The sequence below is a fragment of the Amblyomma americanum genome, chromosome 6, assembly GCF_052857255.1.
Source record: "Amblyomma americanum isolate KBUSLIRL-KWMA chromosome 6, ASM5285725v1, whole genome shotgun sequence".
Classification (NCBI taxonomy): domain Eukaryota; kingdom Metazoa; phylum Arthropoda; class Arachnida; order Ixodida; family Ixodidae; genus Amblyomma; species Amblyomma americanum.
In genome coordinates, this window is record NC_135502.1 from 56,509,700 (window position 1) to 56,531,014 (window position 21,315).

Sequence of the window (21,315 nt, forward strand, 5' to 3'; positions counted from 1 at the left end):
AGGCGCCCGTCCCTAGCTTGCGCGTCGCCGTCGGCGTAACCGATGTGGGTGCGCTACCATGGTTACAATGGCTACCGTCCATGGTTACCATGGCAACCCGGGTATGATTATCATCCCGCATGACACCACGTAAGATGTGTTAAGGTCTTTATTAATGCTCTGCGTACGTTTGTGTCTCGTTGTCTGATGTCACCGTCACGGTTTACCTGGGTCCCATAAGACTACGGGTGGATTTATTTGAATCAGCCGCCTGCCAAAACTAAATGCCTGCACAGTTATCGCTGAATCGCTCGTTACATAGTCGTAACAGTCCTGCGAATTTTTTTTTTTTTTCAGAACACACGCCTCCTTCATATTTTGATCGCGACAGTATATGCCGTGTTCATCTCTGTACGCAGAAGTACTATGTAGTTCCGGGTGCAGTGGTTTTGGACTTTACTCCCATTCAATCATATGTCTGCAGCTGCCCATATGCTGTGTGTTATCTCTCCCCGTTCGTTGCTTTCGATGATTTTACCGTTTCTGTTATCGTATTTTTCTTTGATTTATTCGCCAGCGAGTTAATGAGGTAGTGCCTACAGGCCCCTTCTTTCATTCTCGTGTCAGAATTCCATAACAAAGTTGAGGTGACTGAATAAGCAGCTGTCGTTAGACGAACAAGGTCGCTAGAAAGCGAGTTAATAACTGCATAATTCAAGAAGAAATGATTAAAATAATCGTTTTTACCTGCATTAAAGAGGACCACGCTACGACCGTGCACGTCCTTGGAAGGCAAACAAGATCATCATGACTTTTCTTCTTTGTTGGTCTATGCATAACCGGACGAAGTCGGCGTACACCGTTGGATAGGCTGCGCGGTTCCGGTAGCATTTTTGGACCGTTCTGAGAGCCGCCTTAACGTCGAAATTTTCGGACTCGAAGAAAGCGGACTAGGAACTCTTGATATTGGTATGAATTTTACTTACGGTGGGCCACTGCCGCTAAATAATTAAGAAGCCCAACGGTAAAAGTTACAAAAGTTAACTCTTCAATATTAGTTAACCAACCAGCTGGTTAACACTTCTTAGCTGTATTCTGTTGTGCTTCACCGCTGATAATGCTATGCCGAAAAAAGCGCTCTTCTAACTCAAAAAGCCTGTTTTTAAAAATTGTGCGAAGTCTTAGGCGAAACACCCTGTATACTTCGTAAATGGGAGACTCAGTTACGGGCTAGTGGATCTTACCCGTTGAGTTAAGATACCAGCGTTAATTATGAAGTTGAGATTGTGGAAGCAGCTTAGTCTACCTAACCGCACGCCCCTGCAGAAATGTTTAATTATAAAACCAATTTATTCACACGACAGTCTCTATCAGTTATAATCTTTGACTTTGTTTCAGAGATAAATGAACGGTTACTAATTAGGTACTAACTAGCGACCATAGTCAGTCAAAATGTAGCAGGGGCTACTTTTACTAACTATACCTTGAAGAGGGCAGCAAATAGTAAAAAGTAGTAAAGCAAAGTCAGAGCTAGTAACTGCTGCACTTACCTTTTTTTTAAGAGTGTACAAGGGAACGTGGGCTGAGCATGGTTCGAAGCACGGGAAGCTCAGAGTATTATATTATATGAAGAACACCTCAGGAAATTGGACGTTAACAAATGGGCAGCTAAGGTATTTAGATGCTTATGCAGAAACAGCGTTGATCCATAGTGGCGGAAGAAGACTAGGAAACTAATAGGTAAATATGGAGAGAACACGAGCGGAGAAATAAAGAGCTTTAAGCGAGAGGTGAAAATAATAGAAAGTAGGAACATTAAATGAAAAATAGGCAGACTGTACAACTAAATAAAAACTGGAAGAGACAAATCAGGAAAGAATCGTTCTATGATAACACCAGGGGCAGCACCCTACTTTTTGAAGCCAGATCAGGTGTCTTAGAACACGAAGCTGTAAAACGAAATTTAGCCAAGAAGATGACGCATGTGCAGTGTGGTAAACCTGCTAAAAAATTGAACATCTTATACAATAATGCGGCGGTATGCATCAAGATGTCGATGCAGACACAGTCATATCTGTGCCGCACGTACAAATTTAATGCCACTAAGAGCTTACTGCCGTCGCCTTCTTATGAACTTGTCATTAGGAAACGGTCAGTATCGAGTAAAAAAAAAGATATAAAGTGGCCATTTTTCTGTGATTCACAGATTCATCACTAGTAGAGGTCTCATTCGATTTCACTCAAGTCAAGTAATGCTCTTGTCCTTCCCATGGTCATCGTGACGCCCGGCGTATAGGTTGAGAACCAGGGTAACCAAAACGATTGTTCTCGAAGAACTGTGCGTCCTGTAGTTCCATCTGCCGCCAGAAGCCTTCGATGTCCAGAGGTGCGGCTTCGCCTCCGTATTCTTCGGGCAGCATTGTTGGTGGAATTTCCTCGTGCAGGTTCTTGTAGTCGGTCCCATGAAAGTGGATCTGCTTGAAAGACAAAACGAAACCTATAGTCCTTTCATATGTGTAAAGTTGCCCTGGTTATGACGCACACAAAAGAGTTGTGCAAAGCCATGTTTTTTCTCTGTGCGTGTGGCCTACTCCTTATCATCTCTAAACGAGGACACTCTTTATATGTGTGCATTCCTGTAGAATATCGACGTGAAAAATGCAAGAATGATCATTATAATTACGACAAATTACTGCAACTACCACAACGCTCCGCTCGAAGCAAAAATTACAAAAAGCAACTGCTAAGAGCCGTCCCTTCAAGGAAAGATTCTTGGTCTTTTCTGTCTGTGTCTGTTAGATTGTGAATTTTGTCGTCAAGATACGAAAAGACCATTTTGATGTCTGCAATACCATAGGAGCACGACAGGCAGCGTAACTGTCCAAAAAGGAAGCTACATGACAATGTTAGTGTTAAATTTAATCTGCTGCATGTGTAGAAAAAGCTGTACCGCTAAATTCAAACCAGTGCTCAAGTTGCACCTTCTGACCGTCATTCCATTTGCAACACGGCAGCCTACGAACACATCAAAGTCCAAAACATATCATAAAGTGCGACCTGTAGAACAAGTTTAGCGAGTGCAAACGCCTCACTCCGTAATTTTCTTCGTCATACCTTCCGGAAAAAAAGTAATAAAAACGGGCATCCACATGCTTCTAAGAAGGGATGTGAGAAATTCTACTTACTCTCTCAGCCAGCTTTCGCTTGATGAACGGCCTCATTATAGCGAAGAGAAAATCCATGGCCTTGGACTCGTGAATGATGTGCAAACCTTTGAGTCTCATTGGCATGCAGTCCTGTACGGAATTAAGAAGTGAGAGGGGAAAAAACATTTATCGTCATTGTAAACGGTGAGACATCCCCTAAGAACTTGTATCCAAAAGACATTGCATCGTAAGAGATTTATAATTTTGAAGGTTAGCCTCGGAAGGGAATAGCAGTTTGATTGGTAGTGAGGCGCTGGAATTGGGAAAGGAATTTAGGGCAGGTAGTGACCGCAGATTCGCTCAAGAGAGAAGTATTTAACAGCTGCGTCTTAATAGTTGCGTCTAATAGCTGCGTCCAATAGTTTGGCAGTTAAAATAAAAAATATATAAAAAGAAGACGTGAGCAAACCACAAAATATTGCAACGTTGCACCCTTGCCAACCCGGTTTCCGTGGTGTAGCGGTTATCACGTGCGCCTCACACGCGCAAGGTCCCCGGTTCGATCCCGGGCGGAAACATTTTTTTTTTTGTGCACCGGTAAGATATAGCTGGTGTATCTTACCGGTGCACCAAAAAAAAAATGAAAAACAGCTATATCTTACCGCTACTCATTTATGGGGCAGAAACGAGGAGGCTAATCAAGACTGTTCAGCTTCAGTTGAGGACGACGCAGAGGGCTATGGGAATTAAAATTATGGGTGTAACAATAAGAGACGGGAAGAAGGCAGAGTGGGTCAGGGAACAAACGCGGGTTAACGACATCCTAGTCGGGCTTGGGCAGGGCATGTACTGCGAAGGCAAGACAACCGATGGTCGCTGAGGGTAACGGAGTGGATACCAAGAGAAGTCAAGAGTAGCAGAAGGGGGGGGGGGCATAAAGTTAGATGGGCGGATGAGATGAAGTTTGTGAAGGCGGCCGAAGGTGGCATTGGACTGGGCTAATTGGAGAGATATGGGAGAGGCCTTTGTCCTGTAGTAGGTATAGTCGGGCGGATGATGATGATGATGATGAGATTTCACGTGGTCCACAAGGTTTGCTTCCCTCCGCAGACTGAAAAAAAAGTAACATTTCTTTTCCTCCAATACGACATAAATCTGATCTGTAGGATATACTGAGCACAGAGATACAAGTCACGTGCCACGTCCTGGCCATAATTGTTATGCCGAACGAACAAAGCCGAACTCCCCAAAGCTAACCGAATACAAGCCAGCACCGTTTCGATACCGCTGCAGCACTATCTTTTAAAGTCCGGGGTTCAAGTGCCAGAATCAATAACGGAGAAAAACCGGGACAGACAGAACTGCCGTAGGTTATTAACGTGCGCAATGTGTCGCAGATGCATCGATTGATTATTGACAATTACTGGTGCCTAAACGTTATGCCGGATAAGTTTTCAGGACCGACATTGTTCTTATGCTTCATTTGGCGCCATCTTTCGAATGCTGGATTTGCATACTGCAGTGTGATTCACCTCGCGTTCCTTCGTAACCTGCTCGTTTGCCTCGCTAGCCGGCATCATCGTTTTTAGACTCATTTCCTCTGGTAGCGGATGCAGCATGTACTGCGCCCGAGTAGGATACTGTTGCCGCCACGAGGACTAGTCCCCTAATGGAAACGTTCGATCCCCCGATTCCCGATGCACAGGCGCTTTTCATGTGAGTGCTATCTTGAGACCTGCTTTGTACACGGCTTAAAACTGAAGAGCGCCGGCAGGATAGAGAGAGCATGAGTAGCACAGTAGCTTTTTCTTTTTAAGGTTTCTCGTCCTGTCTTTATATTGTCAGTATTCTTAGCGTCACCTTTGTTGTTCCCTGTAAACACCTTTAAAATATTCTCCTCATACTGTTCAAAAGTCAACAAATGCCAACGCGCTCAAATTTTGCTGCATCACGTCCCTTGCTTGTATTTGTGGCCTTTCTTGGATTTCTTGTTTCTGTTACAGCGTATATTCGTACATTTCTTGTATTGCCCACCCTCTCCGCCTTCTCTTTATTAGTCTCCCACAAAGCCGCCTAGCAATGTTGTGAATAAAAATTACAGGATCGCACTTAAGTCTGTACCCGCCGCGGTGGCTCAGTGTTTAAGGTGCTCGTCTATTGAGCCGGAGAACCCGGGTTCGAACCCGACCGCGGCGGCAGCGAAACGCAAAATGTGCCCGTCTTCTGTGCGATGTCAGTGCATGTTAAAGATCCCCCGGTGGTCGAAATTATTCCGGGGCCCTCCACTACGGCACCTCTTTCTTCTTTCAGTCCCTCCTTTATCCCTTCCCTTACGGCGCGGCTCAGGTGTCCGTCGAGATGTGAGACAGATACTGCGCCATTTCCTTTCCTTATCAACCAATTTTCATTTTCTTAAGTCTGCTGAAGAACGGAAATGCGCAAGCCTTTCCGTTTCCTCTCTTTCTCTCTGTATTTTTCATTCTTAATTTTTGAAATTTTGTGACGTTTCTGTGTTTATTTAGTTTTTATTGTTTGTTTTTCTTTATTTTTTATTTTGTACTAAGTAAGTCTTCTCACGCATATCCATCTTTTTTCATCGAATCAGTCACACTAAACCTGCTTCAAATGCAGGCCCCGCCGCGGTGGCTCAGTGGTTAGGGCGCTCGACTTCTGATCCGGAGTTCCCGGGTTCTAACCCGACCGCGGCGGCTGCGTTTTTATGGAGGAAAAACGCTAAGGCGCCCGTGTGCTGTGCGATGTCAGTGCACGTTAAAGATCCCCAGGTGGTCGAAATTATTCCGGAGCCCTCCACTACGGCACCTATTCTTCCTTTCTTTCACTCCCTCCTTTATCCCTTTCCTTACGGCGCGGTTCAGGTGTCCAAAGATATATGAGACAGATACTGCGTCATTTCCTTTCCCCAAAAACCAATTAATATTATTATTATTCAAATTCAGCGCTTATTTTCATTTATTAAATTTAATAAATTAACCATTACAATTCATCAGCCAAACTTTCCCATTTCAAGATCTACTCGCGCACTATACAACACAATCAAACTTTTGCACATTTATCTCCACAGAACGACATAATTAGACAGTTTTAGCTGTGCGTACGCAAAGCGCTACGGCGCTGCATGCGTTACGCTGTCCGCTGGCCGTGCCGTAGCGTCCCTCAGGCGCACGTAACGCCATCTAGAGACAAGACGTCACAGCACATCAACGCTCGGTTGAAGAAAATTTTATCCGTGATTACTGATAACTAGTGTGAGTGCATTGGGAGCCTTTTTTGATCCAAGAAGAAAAACTATGCAAAATCGAAGAAAATGTAAGAACTGGATAAAAGCTGTCGCCAGGTGTCGTTGATACGAGGAAAACACACTGAATTTAGTTAGGCCTAGGAACTTGAAAATCGCCAAATTATCTGAAAAGCAGGGACTAGTTATCGCTTATACCGCTACGTGTGGGCAAGAGTTGGCGAAATAAAAGCGAACCGCTGCCGTTTGAGCGAGCTATTGCGTCGGAGAATCCAGCGGCAACATGTATTTACTCCGAAGCGGGTGAACAGGGCGCCGCCATCTTGTCAAAGTTAGCGTACGCAAGCCACGCAAGCGCCGCAACGCAAAGTCCGCTGGCTAGCGTATGCACGCAAGACGCAGGGCTCGCGCTTGCGTTCTGCGCATGCGCACTACCACCCCCGCAAACTCCTTGCGTACGCTAAGCCGTTGCGTACGCACAGCTAAAGCTGTCTAATAGTGCGGACAAAACCTGCCCACACTTTTTGCTGACGCGACATAGCCATATAATGCTTTCGCATTAATAGAAATATCGGCATTGTTAGTGTTATCTTACCTGGAGATATTCAAAGAAGCGTCTTGTGAGGCTCAGGTTGCACGACAGCAGGCTGTTGAGTGAGAACCCGTCCGAATCTACGAGTATGCTGACCCCAGCAGTCTGAGAGGCCGGATCTGCTGCCATGTGCTCCAGACAGACGAGCGCTGCTTTTTGGGCTAAATCGTAGGACTTTCTGCTCGGAACCCAGACACCTACGTAAATAGGTTATAAAGTTTCGGGCACGGAGCGAGCAGGGAATAATAAGAACATTTAAGGATAGGTTATTCGCCCGCCTGTGCGGAACAAGCTGGAAAATCTTTATGCTGCCAGTATTTGTAACGAGAGAATGGGACTGTACACACCGATGTGTGCCACTCGTATCTGATCAAAAATTTCTTGTTTGTTTGTTTTTAGAAATGGTTGGCGCTCTTTGCGAATGGTGAGTTTTCGATAGTCCTCTCCGTGGCTCCGAATGCGTAACAGATGACGCAGCGCATGCCGGGAGCAAAGGGACTTAAGTCGGGATGAAAACGGCATGGTTTTCGACTAATGCCATCGCGCTAGACAGTTCTATTATAATAGCGTTTTTTTAGGAAAGGAAATGGTGCAATAACCGTCACACCTCTCGGTGGACACAACCGCACCGTGAGTAAAGGGAGTGAGATAGGAGTGAAAGAAGAGAAAGAGAGAAACAACTTTATTGAAACATTGGTCAATGAACGCCAGGAGAGAAGTCCATCTCCTGAAGGTAGCTGCTTACTCTCCTTCAAAGCTATCACATCCTATTATAAGGATAGGCATCGCCTCTACCCGAACCCTGCAAAGGGACTGGGGAAAAGCAAACGAACGCGTTCTACTTCGATTATTCACGAACACAATGCTGTGCCCGGCAGTACAAACACACTTCGATCCCGCGTTCACTGGCAGGTGCAAACACTGTGGGGAAGTGGCTGACACCTACCACATGGTTTGGGCTTGCCAGCGCAACTCAGCTCTCTCCCCCCACCCCAACACTACCAGAGAGGAATGGGAGGCGGCCCTGCTTGACTGTTCGGACCTTCAGGCCCAAAAGGCTTTGGTCAAGAGGGCTAAGCTGGCGGCTTCGACCAATGGGGTCCCGGAGTAAGGACTCCACCCATTGCGGGGCTCTTTTTAAAGAGCCTCACCTCTTTCATTCAATAAAGGCTTTTCACCACCACCACCACCACCTCCCCCGTCGCCCCTAGCCGTCGGCCGGAATCCCTTGGGACACAGCAGTAGCTAGGGCTTGACTGATTATGTCCTGCTGGACGTGAGGGCCTGGGCTGCAGAGGAAAGCTTCCCAGGATTCTAGAGTGCGCAAGCTATCGTACCTAGTCGGACATGTCCACACTATGTGGACCAAAGTTGCTGCCTCGTCGCAAAATTTGCACTTTGGCCCAAAGACGTACTACAGGATGCCACTTGCTGCAGCGTACTGGGTTGGAAAAAAATGGCGGTGGTTTAGCTCTGGTTAAACCTGGAGTGACTCGATAGCTACAGCTGGCCGAGTGGAACTTGGTCGCGTGATCAGCCACGGCGCCGCGCCGCCGGCAGCTGCTCTGCATCACGTCACCAACCACGTGACAGCGTGGCGGCGCCGCCACAGGGTGGTAGTGCCGCCACAGGGTTGCAGCGCCACCACAGGATGGCAGCGCCGCCACCGCCACGCAGAAGGCTCGGATTGCTACCATAGTGTAGCTATCACTACAAAAAAAATGGCGGTGTTTTAGGTCTGGTTAAACCTGGAGTGACACGATAGCTACAGCTCGCCGAGTGGAACTTGCTCAGTTGAATTGCAAAGTCAGTCCTTCGCCGCTCCGCTTTCGCTGGGCGTTCCGGAACCACTTCATCTTCGTCCCACTTGACACGGCGCATGCGCACAGCGTGGCAGCTCGGTTTCGCCGGTGCGACGCCCCGCCGGCAGCAGCAGCTGCTCCGCATCACGTGACCTCATGACGAGCCACGTGACCAGCCACGGCGCCCACAGCTGCAACGCACCACGTGACCAACCACGTGACAGCGCGGCGGCGCAGCCACACGGTGGCGGCACCGCCACGGCGCCGCCACGGTGTAGGCTCGAAATGCTACCGTAATGTAGCTATCGCTACAAAACTATCTGCAATTTTCTCCACATAACCTCATCTCTGCTGTTTATATTTTCGGTGACTTGGGAGGTTCGGGGGATGAGACCTCGGGAGACCGAATGAGCCTCCTCGTTTCCTCCAAATCCTTGGTGAGCTGGTGCCCAAACGAGCAGAATCAGTTATTTGGGTCCTCCTTCCCTGCTTAATATTGTCGCCGACAAACGTAGGGCGGCACGAAAAAGGGGCTTTTTTTAACCCGAAGGCCAGAAACCCAGCAGCGCGCGTTCGAACGGGAACGTCCTCTTCTTCGCTCCCACACGAGCCCAGTAATGCCGCTCGGCCGCATGGCGGCGCTCGCAGAATGTGAGCAGTGTGGCATTGCCCCCCTCCTTTTAAGAGGCATCGCCTCGATGCCTCCGGCAAGGGGGGTAAAGAGTGTGGAGACACCGAAAGTGCGATGGCGTGTGGTGGCAGCACTGAATGTGAACTCCGGGAGGGGCTAACGGGCGTAATACGGTTTCATGCGGGACACGTGGACGACTTCAGACTTGGGCGGGCGAGAAGACCGGACAACTCCTTGCGGGTACACTTCGTAGTTCACATCGATGAGTTGACGTAGCACCTCGTAGGGGCCGAAGTAGCGCCGCAGAAGCTTTTCAGAGCGACCGCGCACACGTATAGGGCTCCATACCCAGACGTGCTCGCCGGGTTGGTAAATCACCTCCCTGTGGCGGAGGTTGTAACGCCGGGCGTCAGTTGTCTGCTGGTGGCGAATGCGTTGTCGAGCAAGGTGGCGAGCGGCTTCTGCATCGCGAACGAATTGGTCAGCGCCTGGGACAGACGAGGGGGTACAATCCGGGAGCAGCATGGCGTCAAGCATGGTCAGGGCATCTCGGCCATACACCAAACGGAAGGGGGTGAAGCGCGTCGTTTCTTGGAGGGCGGTGTTGTACGCAAACGTGATGTAGGGAAGTATTTCGTCCCAGTTGCGATGGTCAGCGTCGACATACATAGACATCATATCTGTGATGGTCTTGTTCAGCCTCTCAGTAAGTCCATTCGTTTGAGGATGGTAAGCAGTCGTTTTTCTATGACTGGTGCCACTAAGACGGAGGACCTCGTGTGTAAGAGCCGACGTAAACGCGGTTCCCCGGTCAGTTAATACAACCACGGGGGCACGATGTGGTGAACAAAAAACTGTGCAATTTCAGCCGCGGTGCCACGGGGAAGAGCCTTGGTTTCACAATAGCGGCTTAGGTAGCCCGTGGCAACAACAATATACCGGTTTCCCATGGAGGACACCGGGAATGGGCCCAGTAAGTCCATGCCGACTTGTTGGAATGGGATTTGCGGTGGATCAATTGGCTTCAGAAGGCCGGCCGGTTTTGTCGGTGGTACCTTCCGTCGTTGACACTCACGGCAGGTTCGAACGTAGCGTTGGACGACCGCAGCAAGCCGTGGCCAGTAGTACTTGTGGCGGAGGCGTCCCAATGTTCTGGAAGAACCGAGGTGGCCAGAAGAAAGGTCGTCGTGGCATGCAGCGAGAACTTCCTTACGAAGCACGGTTGGGACAACGAGGAGATACGCAGTGTCGGTCGGACCGTAGTTTTTCTTGTAGAGGACTCCATCTGTTAAGCAAAACGACGAAAGTCCGCGCGAGAAGAGTCTGGGCGGAGAAGGAGCGGTTCCTTCGAGGTACTCGATTAGAGGCAGCAGTTCGCAGTCGGCCCTCTGGTAGTGGGCAAGGTCGGATGTGGTGACAGCGCCGAGGAAAGCAGAATCGTCGTCGGACTCATCTGGTGGGCACGGAAGAGGAGCTCGGGAGAGACAGTCTGCATCGCTATGTTGCCGACCCGACTTATACACGATGGTGACGTCGAACTCTTGTAACCGAAGGCTCCACCGTGCAAGTCGCCCCGATGGATCTTTGAGGTTCGCAAGCCAGCACAAGGAGTGATGATCGCTGACGGCTCGGAACGGGCGGCCGTACAGGTATGGACGAAATTTTGTGATTGCCCACACAACAGCGAGACACTCCCTTTCCGTTGTGGAATAATTCACTTCGGAACGGGACAAAGTGCGACTTGCGTATGCGATCACGCGTTCCACACCGTCTTGCCACTGCACAATCACCGCACCGAGGCCCACATTGCTGGCATCTGTGTGCAGTTCCGTGTCGGCCTGCTCGTCGAAGTGGGCAAGGATAGGCGTAGATTGGAGGCGGGCCTTAAGCTCTATGAAATCTTTTTCCTGATCCTGGCCCCAGAAAAAGGGTTCGGAGTCTTTTGTCAGGCGAGTCAGCGGCTCTACGAGCTTGGAGAAGTTTTTAACGAACCTCCGATAATAGGCGCAAAGCCCCAGGAAACGCCGCAAGCTTCGTTTATCTGTTGGCTGGGGAAATGCAGCAACGGCGGCGTTCTTTTCTGGGTCGGGGCTAACGCCCTGAGCACTCACAATGTGGCCAAGAAACTTGAGCTCCCGAAATGCGAAGTGGCACTTTCAGGCTTGAGAGACAGACCCGCAGAACAAATTGCTTCGAAGACGGCACGCAAACGTTTCAGGTGCTCCTCGAACGTGTCGGAGAAAATCACGACGTCGTCGAGATAGACAAGGCAGGACTGCCACTTCAGGTCAGTTAGCACGGTGTCCATCATACGCTGGAACGTCGCAGGGGCTGAACACAAGCCGAAAGAAAGCACCTTAAATTCGTACAGTCCGTCAGGAGTAACGAAGGCGGTCTTTTCTCGGTCACGTTCGTCGACCTCGATTTGCCAATAACCGCTACGAAGGTCGAGTGACGAAAAGTAGGTAGCATGGCGGAGGCGGTCTAATGAGTCATCAATGCGCGGCAGTGGATAGACATCTTTTTTGGTAACGTTATTGAGACGTCTATAATCTACACAGAACCGTAGGCTGCCCTCCTTCTTTGCGACGAGAACAACAGGTGACGCCCAGGGGCTCGTCGATGGTTGTATGACGTCGTCGTGGAGCATTTCGGCAACTTGGCGGCGGATAGCATCGCGCTCCTTCGACGAAACACGATAAGGACGCTGACATAGCGGTCTCTGGTCACTGTCGACGATAATACGGTGCTTAGTTATTGGCGTCTGGCGAACCTTGGATGTTGATGCAAAACAGTCGCGGAAAGAGTCAATAAGGCTTTCCACGCGGCGTTTCTGATTGGTCAGAAGGTCAGGGTTCACGTCGGTCCTAATGGCTGTTGCAGTGTCCTGTTCAGCTATTTCGGGGGCCGTTGTTGATAAGGCACATTGGCCGGCATGCTCGCCAAGTTCTTCAAAATGGGCAATCACCGTGTATTTCGTCAAATGTTGGGGTTCACAACTAAAGTTGGTCACTAAGAGCGTGGTACGCGCGTGAACAAGGTCGACAAGGGCGCGAGCAACGCAAACTTGCCGAGACAGTAGCAGCGACATATTCGCTTCGGCAATGCCCCGAGTACCGGAGCTGGTATCACACTGGACTGTGACAAACTTGCTTGCTCTCGGCGGTATCGTTGTGTGGTCATCAGAGATGCGTAATGGTGCTCTGTGCGGCTCGGGGTCGGTATCAACGGCTCGTTGTGTCGAAAACGATACCAATTGCTCGTGCAGGTTGATGACCGCCCCATACTCTTTAAGGAAGTCCATGCCGAGAATCAGTTCTTTAGAGCACTCTCGTAGCACGGCGAAGGAGCCTGTGAAAGTTGCACCGCGGATCTTTATACGGCTGGTGCAGACGCCAACCGGCGTTACCACATGGCAACCAGCTGTGCGTATCTGCGGCCCATGCCAAGGTGTTAGAACCTTTCTGAGGGTTGCGGCTAGGTTACTACTCATGACAGAAAAGTCGGCTCCGGTATCGACGAGTGCAGATACGTCATAGCCATCGGCGGCAACAAGAATTTCGGCGGCGGAAACAATTGCTTGACAATTTGTCGGCGAGGTTTTTGGTGCCGTCGTCGATGGGGTCGTCGCTGAGGTCGTCGGTGGGATCGTCTTTAAGGTCGGTGGGTGGGGTCGTCGCATAAAATCGTCGGATGGAGGCTGTTCACTGTCTGCGGCAGCGGCGGTCCTACCCCCAGAGGACGCCGTCTTCAGTTTTCCCGGCGGGGAGACGTACCTCTGAATTGGCCAGATGATGGTGCATGACTGGGTGGAGGAACTCGTCTTGGAGACGGCGACCTAGACTGGCGTCGTGGAGGCGTTGAGGTCAGCACATTATCGGCCATGTACTGCTCAATGTCTCGCGATCTCTCACCATAGCGCGGTCGAGGTGCGCTCGGTGGAAATCCTCTTAATCCCATCCGCCGGTAGGGGCAGTTGCGGAGGATATGACCGGGCTCCCCGCAGTGGTAGCATAGTGGCCGGTTGTTGGGTGTGCGCCACACGTCAGCTTTTCGAACAGGGCGCGGGTCACGCAGCTCGGCGGAGGGAAAGTACCCCCTGCGTTTGTTCGGCAGCAGGGCGGAACGCATGTGGAACTGGCGCAGGTCTCCGCAGAGCTTCACTGTAGCTCATGATGTACGGCTCCGGCTGCGGTGTCCGTAGGGCTTCGTTGTAGCTGCTGGCGTACGGCTCCGGCTGTGGTGCCGGTGGTGGCTGGACTGCTCGCCGAATTTCCTCGCGGACGGCATCGGCTACAGCTGCAACACTGGCAGGTGGAGCATCTAAGCGGAGGTTTGCGCAGTTCTTCGCGAACTACACTCCGCACAAGCTCCCGAAGAGCCTCGTCCCCGGCGACTGGCAGGGACGCACAATAGTTGCTGGCCGCAACACTTCCCGGACGACCGTACTGCGCACTGCGTTCCTGTAAGGAACGTTCCATGCCTGTGGCTTCTTTAGCGAAGTCAGCGACGGTTCTTGGTGGGTCGCGTATGAGGCCAGCGAAGAGCTGCTCCTTCACACCACGCATGAGGTGGCGCACCTTGGTAGCCTCTGGCATGGCAGGGTCAGCCCGATTGAAAAGACGTGCCATGTCTTCAATAAACATAGCGACGCTTTCGTTCGCCTGCTGTGACCTGGTGCGAAGGGCGAGGTCGGCATTTTCCTTGCGTGCGTTTGTGCTGAAGGTAGCCAGCAACTGACGGCGGAACGCTTCCCAGTTCGTAAAGGATGCCTCATGGTTCTCGAACCATGTCTTCGCAGAGTCTTGGAACGAGAAATAGACGTTTCGTAGTTTTCGGTCGTCGTCCCACTGGTTAAAGGTGGCCACACGGTCAAAGCTGGACAACCAGTCCTCGTCGTCCTCAAACCGATCGCCGTGGAAGGATGGTGGTGAGCGAGGGGCGAGAACTACAACGGTCGGGTCAGTGCCGGAAGGCTGGCCTGTCTGACTGCCTGTAGTAGACGTCATGGTACGCACCGGCCTCGTCAGTGGCTGACACTCAGGTTGCAGGCCTCGCAGGCGGCGGATCGCTTTGTGGACGGGTGTTGTGTCCAAGCGTCGCTGATCAGCGTCAGAGTTGCCCTCGGGGTGAGCGTTCATGGAACGATACCCAGCGGCTCCACCAAAATGTCGCCGACAAACGTAGGGCGGCACGAAAAAGGGGCTTTTTTTTAATCCGAAGGCCAGAAACCCAGCAGCGCGCGTTCGAACGGGAACGTCCTCTTCTTCGCTCCCACACGAGCCCAGTAATGCCGCTCGGCCGCATGGCGGCGCTCGCAGAATGTGAGCAGTGTGGCAATATATAGATGGCAGTCTCCGTCACCCTTCCTGATTCGTAATTTCTTACAGCGCTTTGAGAGAGAGGAAGAGGTGCCGTAGTGGAGGACTCCGGAGAAATTTAGACCACTTGTGGATCTTTAACGCGCACTGACATCGCACAGCACACGTGGCAATAATAATTGGTTTTTGGGGTGCTAAGTGCACTTTTCGATTAATCGGGTGACTCGGGGATTGTGGTGCTCGACTGCTAAGCCCGAGAACGCGGACGCGGAAAGCAGTATATAGGTATATAGACAGCTGTGTGCTGTGCAATGTCAACACACGTCCGCAGGTGACCGGAATTAATTCGGAACCTTCCATTACGGCGCCTGTTTATCCCTCTAAAGTTCGTCTTCAGTGAGCCCCAGTGAGAGAGTTGCTGCGCCTTTCGTTCTCAATAAACATTTGGAAAGTGCTTAGGGGCGGCAAGCAGCGTGCTGTCCACGACGTGGCAGACAGCGTGGTTCGACGCGTTCGCTCTTCGTCAGATGAACATCTGATTACCAGGGTTTGCTACACGTCGAAGGCGCGGGTTCAGTATGTATGCGGTAATGCGGGGAGACGGGCTTGCAGAGCTGAACCCTCGCTGTCGTCATCGGCGCCTGACGCATAACAACAAGTCGCATGATACTTATAGCTATCCACCTCGTTCGGGGCGCTCGGCTACTGATCCGGAGTTCCCGGGTTCGAACCCGACCGCGGCGGCTGCGTTTCGATGGAGGCGAAACGCTAAGGCGCCCGTGTGCTGTGCGATGTCAGTGCACGTTAAAGATCCCCACGTGGTAGAAATTTTTCCGGAGCCCTCCACTACGGCACATCTTCCTTCCTTTCTTCCTTCACTCCCTCCTTTATCCCTTCCCTTACGGCGCGGTTCAGGTGTCGGCCTATATGTGAGACAGATACTGCGTCATTTCCTTTCCCCGAAAACTAATCTTCATTTTCTATTTTCATCCAGGACATGGCAAACAGCGTCTTATTTTATACGTTAAATATAGGTTGTTTCTGAGAGTAGGCCCAACGTTCATAAAAATCATTCATTGACCGTTAATCGTATATATTCTCTTTTTTTTCCTGCGGGTTAAATGTGCGCTTCGTAATCATACGATCGTAGATTAGTAGTTTTAGTAGTTCCGGATGTAATGTTTCTGCACGTTGTTGTCTTGAGGACATTTTTCTTTAATTGCCCATGTGCTGTAAATTATTCTTGTTCGTTATTGTAAAAGCTTCCAGAGCCAGCATTACCGCGTTTTTCGTCTATTGATTCGCCAGTGAGTTGGTGGTGTACGTGTGCAAGTTCTAATTTCGTTTTCATGTGAGTGTATAAAACGAGTTAATAAAAACGTTTACAAGGTGTTGTAATAGCCCTATAGGTTGGCGATCGAGTAAGCATCAGAACTGAACAAGCAATGGCTTGTTCTCAAGAGAGCAAGTGAATAAGCGCCTATTGGCTAAAAGGGAGTGAGTAAAGCGTGCGCTTTTACCTGCTTTAAAAAGAATCACGAGACGACCGTGCGCGTCTTTGGAAGGCAATACCATCATGATCCTTCTACTGGATGGGTCGATGCTTGACGGGACGAAGTCGGAGTACACCGTCGGACAGGCTGCGCGGTTCCTGTAGTACTTTTGGACAGTTCTGCGCGCCGCCTCAACGTCGTACTTGCGGACTCGAAGAAACCGGACAAGGAACTCTTCATCAGTTCTTGGCTTTAACTTTTTGTCCTCTGTAAAGAAAAAGTCCGCTATGCGTCAACACGGAAAGTTTAGCAGTGTCTGAATATTTTTCAAGCCCTAATTGATTAACGTGACTAAAGCGCACGCGGTCTCCTATCCGTACGCAGACATTTGGAGATGGGGTAATGCCACAGGCCCAAGCAGGTTGCTGCGGCTCAACGTGCTTCCACTGTTCTGTGCCACTGCTTTTCAACGAAGGGTTATCGCTGACACATTGCTGAGAGTTCTTGCTTTATTGTCTCTTTTTTTAACTATGAAAAAGAAAAGAGAGGAAAGAAATAAATGCCAAATATACCCCAACTTTAAAGTTACCTTAAAGTTAACTTAAAGTTACCCCAACTTTCATTTTCCTTCACAGTTTTCCTGTATTATTCAAGTCAGTGACGTGATTATTTGACACGTTTCCTTCCTTCTCGGTACATACTTCAATGAAATGTGGCTATGAACATTCGCATATATACCGTCACTTTCGTGACGTATACAGACATTCAGAGAAGCCTTGTTGTGCGTCGCTTTCTGCAAGCATGCAGAAAGAGTGCTGTACTGATTTACCCTGCAGCAGCTGCCTAAGTTGTAAGATGGCCTCCGCTTCACTCTTCGTGTCCGAACGCTGTGTCTCCAGGGTTTCTTCGTCGCTGGCGGTTTCTTTTACATTTACTGCGCTCTCAGCCGACATCCTCGAATGCAGTCAGTCTTCCTGTTCGTATGAGGGTAGCAAGGAATAACACGGACATGCGTTGATCCGGTAGCTGGTTCGTGATACTCGGACGCTAAATGAACAGTGAGAGGCCAGGTGGCACAGCGGTTTGGCTAAGTTAATGATGGCGCTGCTTTAAAAGGGAGTGAAGCGATACCCACAAAGAAACGGCCAGCATCCTTCTCCGACCGGTTTGTGTTCTGGTTGAGGCTGTTTCAGGCTAATTCAATTTAGATTCAGATCACAATTCAGATTACGAAACTGCAATTTATCAAGACACCTATCGACTCTAAACTCGAACACACTGCATCTATTTGGGACTCCAGTCGTAATACTTTAATACACTCATTAGAAATGGTCCAAAGTAATTCCGCTCGATTTATTCTTTCTAACTACAAGAAAACCGCGAGCACAACCACCATGAGATCCAGTCTTAATCTTCTATCTCTTGCATCGCTTGCATCTTGCCGTTAGCTCTATCGCCTTTTTCTGTTTCACAATTTCGTTACAATGATTCATTGCGCGACAAACTCAATTTACGTCCCCGACATATTTCATCCCGATTACATCATTCTCTCAAAGTTGGAACTCACTTATGCAGAACAGATGATTTGCAGCACTCCTTTTTAGATCAAACCTCCCATGAGTGGAACTGCCTTCCCGCCCAAACTGCGACATTTTTGGGACCGTGATCATTTTAAGAACCCTGTAGCTAACATTGCACGAGTAGGAGCCTAAATGTTTATCATGTTATCAATTACTGCTTCTGTATCTGTAACCGCTCTTTTTTTCTAATACACATGGCCCTGCGGGTATAATGAATAAATAAATTCCGTGTCTTACTAGGCCACTACAGAACACAAAGAACTGTTCCCTACCCCACGTTAACATCTCCAGAGCAAAGGCCCGCATGTGACGATTAATCCAAACCAACTGCCTTCCGAACCTCTGCCACATGCATCTGTGCTTCCCCCCTCTTTTTTTTTCACCTGCCGTACAAGTGACAACCCCCAACCATCCTTATAACATTATTTCGGAGAATGTTCTTCAACCCACCAGGATCCCAACCCATCGCCAAACGCATCATCGGAAGCTGTTCTGTCCAGTCCGGACCTGCAAAACCAGTGATGGCTGCCGTTGGAATTGTGAGCAGAGGACCCTGCTCGTGAGGGGCAGCATCATCAATTTTTTTCGTTCACTCACTGAGACTTCACTCTTTTGGAAGACTAAACAGGTAAATAAGCTCGGAAATACAATTCGGCCTCTGCGCGACACCCACAAAATATGCGACATATACCGCATGGACATCGCACATTGTCTTTAGAGAACAGGTCGGTGTCGCTTAGGTTACTTTTGGTGTGATTGGGAGTCGGGATGAAAGCTATAACAACGTGCGTTCCTTGCCCATCTTAATCGTGAATGCGACAATAGATATGGATGCAGAATGAGTAATAGATACGTAAGAAAGTCTTTGGAGATATAAGGATGGCTGCTGCTGTATCGTAACACCAGTCGCGGCGAATGAGAGAAAACAAGAGAAAGTCACTCGCCTACAAGGAATATGCACGGAGGCGCTCGCGCTCTTGGGAGCGAGGTTGAAGGGAATAAAGAACAGATCATCAGCTCCCGGTACTGCGGGTCCAAGCTCTTAACCTCTAAACCACTTGCCACGACTACAACCAGAGTCGTCGTATACCGAGTGTTTCACCTCAGATGTTCTGCGATTTTTAAACATAGGTTCTTTGAGTTAAAAGAGCGCTTTTTTCCACGTATCATTGCCAGCGGTGTAACGCATCAGAATACGGCTAAGACATGCTGACTGGTAGGCTGGTTAGCTAATACGGAATAGTTAACATTTTGACTATTACTATTAGTCTCCTCATTAATTGAGAGGTGTGTTGCCCACCGTAAGTGATATCCATATCACTGTATAGAATTTCTAAAACGTAGTTACCCTCGGCGCTGTGGCCCAACAATTTTTGCCTACATCGCGACAGAATGCATGCGCTTTTGAAGAGCTTAGAGGCTAAGCAACCCCTCCAGTGCACGTAACTCGTCAATGTAGCCAATATTTGTTGGAACACTGCTCCGAGGGTAACTGCGCTTTCGAAGTTCTAAAAAGTGATATGGACATTACTTATGGTGGGCAACGCTGCTCTCAGTAAATAAAGAGACTAGCAGTAGTAGTTATAAAGTTTACTCAATATCAGTCAAGCAGCCTACTAGCTAACACGTCTTAGCTGTATTATTCTGATCCGCTACAACGCTGAGAATGCTGCGCCGAAAAAAGCTAACTAAAACAGGCTATTTTTAAAGATTGCGGAAGAAAACTACGGCGTGCCTTATTCGACCTTCTGTTCAGTTAATCTAAAACTGTCAAAAAACTTGAGAGAATATTCGATTCCTTCCTAATAATTCGGAACATGCTCTATTTGATCCGTTCAGCCAATTGAATAGGAGAATATTCGATTTGATGTTCGAAAATTCGGCTCTTCGCTGATCCCTAGAAAGTATATCTCGCAAACTCACGTATACAACCCACACATAAGAGTTGCACTTGAGGTTAGCTTGGAAATATACGCCAAAATGGTGCGAGCGAGAATCGCGTACTGCACTGCAAAAAATAGGATTACCTGCGTTGCGTAGCGATGCTTCAGGTGCGCTATTTTGTTGCCCCCAGGAGCGGCCGCTCACAACGACCATGCAGATGAGAGTCGAGGCAGAGTGGGCCGCAGAGACTGCGCACGTTCGTATCGGCTGCATTTTGACCCCGAGATACCAGAAGCGAAAAAATAGTCGGCATAGTAAACATGTCAGCTCTCCTTTCTTTAGTGCCACCAAGCCTCTCCTTATATCTTCCTCTTCGCGGCTTCTGTCGTTTCCAATGCCCTCATTATGCTGCTGTTCCAGCGTCGACAGCGTGACGTGCACGCTTGCACTTCGGCTGCGTTGCTTGTCGGCAGGTTATCTGCTCCTGCAGTGCACTTGAAATGTGAAGTGCACGTGAAGAAATGCGCAGCTAGGCGATCATACGAGGTGTTGCGACAAATATGCGTTAGCAGTACTGGTTCTGCATTTCGCTGCTGCGATGGTCGCCTTCCCGTTGCGGCGTTGAATTGCATTTCGACGTCGCTTGTGCGTTCCATTGCTGCGTATGCTTTTCGTTCGTGGTGACGTCTGGAGGGAGGAAGCGAATGGTGGGCAGGGCTTTCTAAAGGGTGCACGTGGGTGGCTGGCGGTCGGTGAAAGGTTATGGTTGGTCATGGAAAAACCAGCAGAAAAGGAGGCGTTCACAAGAAGAAATAGTAGACAGGACGACGCTGGAAACACAACTTGTGTTACACAATTTGTTTCCAGCCAAGCCCGAGCAGCATGAAGTTGCCTAGCCCCGTGTTCCACGCTTCGCACTTCGCATTTCACCACGACGGCACAGCAGAATGTCACGTTTAGTGAGCTCGGCCTTCTTCCCCAGAGAGTGCGAACAACAGCGAAGCGTGGCGCTTTGCGTAACTTAGAGGCGACGTGCGAGGTCGTCGTATGCCAAACCAACGCACTTCCCTCCGGCACGTACTTACATCGAGATTCAGGGTCGGTACTGATGTGTTCACAAAGAAACGTGGGGAAAATGCCGATGAAAACTTCGAAAAACAACTGTACATGACGTTACCGACGTCTGTGCTGCAACAGATTAGATCGAGCAAGCTGCACCAACTCTTACTCGTACGTGTTTATTTCTGCTATGCTATTAAAATATGGATGCAAAATAACATCATTGTAATCGATTATTTTTCTTTAGCTGTTCAGTTACTTTTCACGGGCTGTAACTGACCACTGAAATCAGTTACATTGAGGTGAAGTAATTATAATCGGTTACCTGTCGTCTGTAACTTGTAGTACAAGACCGGTTACAGCTGTAACACTCCTTCATTGCAAACTGCTCAGTTTATGAATTTTATTCGCTGTAATTGCATCCTAGACTGGAATGCAAAAATGATCATCGAAATCGTTCATAAAATGAGATAATCCGACAGAGCTCTTCGTCCTGATATATTATAAAAACATTGGTCTTGCGGACGACCAGAGCCTTCGAGCAGAAGCATGATTGTCGGAACGTCGAGCCA

At 49.3% G+C, this 21,315-nt stretch overlaps 1 protein-coding gene and 1 non-coding gene across 5 annotated transcripts; one reads left to right on the top strand and one right to left on the bottom strand.

Moving 5' to 3' along the window:
• Positions 1–1,541: 1,541 nt before the first annotated feature.
• LOC144093515 (alpha-tocopherol transfer protein-like) lies at positions 1,542–20,289 on the bottom strand. 4 transcript variants are annotated; one of them, XM_077626982.1, is made up of 6 exons: positions 19,828–20,289; positions 17,050–17,194; positions 16,248–16,487; positions 6,977–7,170; positions 3,165–3,275; positions 1,542–2,453 (listed from the first exon to the last, which is right to left on the bottom strand). In XM_077626982.1, the coding sequence occupies exons 2-6, from the start codon at positions 17,171–17,173 to the stop codon at positions 2,253–2,255; spliced, it is 870 nt and encodes a 289-aa protein (XP_077483108.1). In that variant the 5' UTR covers positions 17,174–17,194; positions 19,828–20,289; the 3' UTR covers positions 1,542–2,252. The 4 variants fall into 4 exon arrangements, with proteins under 4 accessions (XP_077483108.1, XP_077483107.1, XP_077483106.1 ...); XM_077626981.1 differs by having other exon boundaries at positions 1,542–2,456; XM_077626980.1 differs by lacking the exon at positions 17,050–17,194.
• TRNAV-CAC (transfer RNA valine (anticodon CAC)) lies at positions 3,631–3,703 on the top strand. Its single transcript has one exon. It is a non-coding gene; the product is annotated as a tRNA-Val (tRNA).
• Positions 20,290–21,315: the final 1,026 nt, after the last annotated feature.

What these genes read in the sequence shown, in the direction of transcription:
- LOC144093515 (XM_077626979.1), bottom strand. Translation starts at nt 19,957, where the DNA reads ATGCAGCCGATACGAACGTGCGCAGTCTCTGCGGCCCACTCTGCCTCG. An exon ending in AGCATCGCTACGCAACGCAG is followed by an intron (nt 16,488 to 19,827) that starts GTAATCCTATTT and finishes TTTTCTTTACAG; the next exon opens with AGGACAAAAAGTTAAAGCCA. An exon ending in GCTTCTTTGAATATCTCCAG is followed by an intron (nt 3,276 to 6,976) that starts GTAAGATAACAC and finishes AATTCCGTACAG; the next exon opens with GACTGCATGCCAATGAGACT.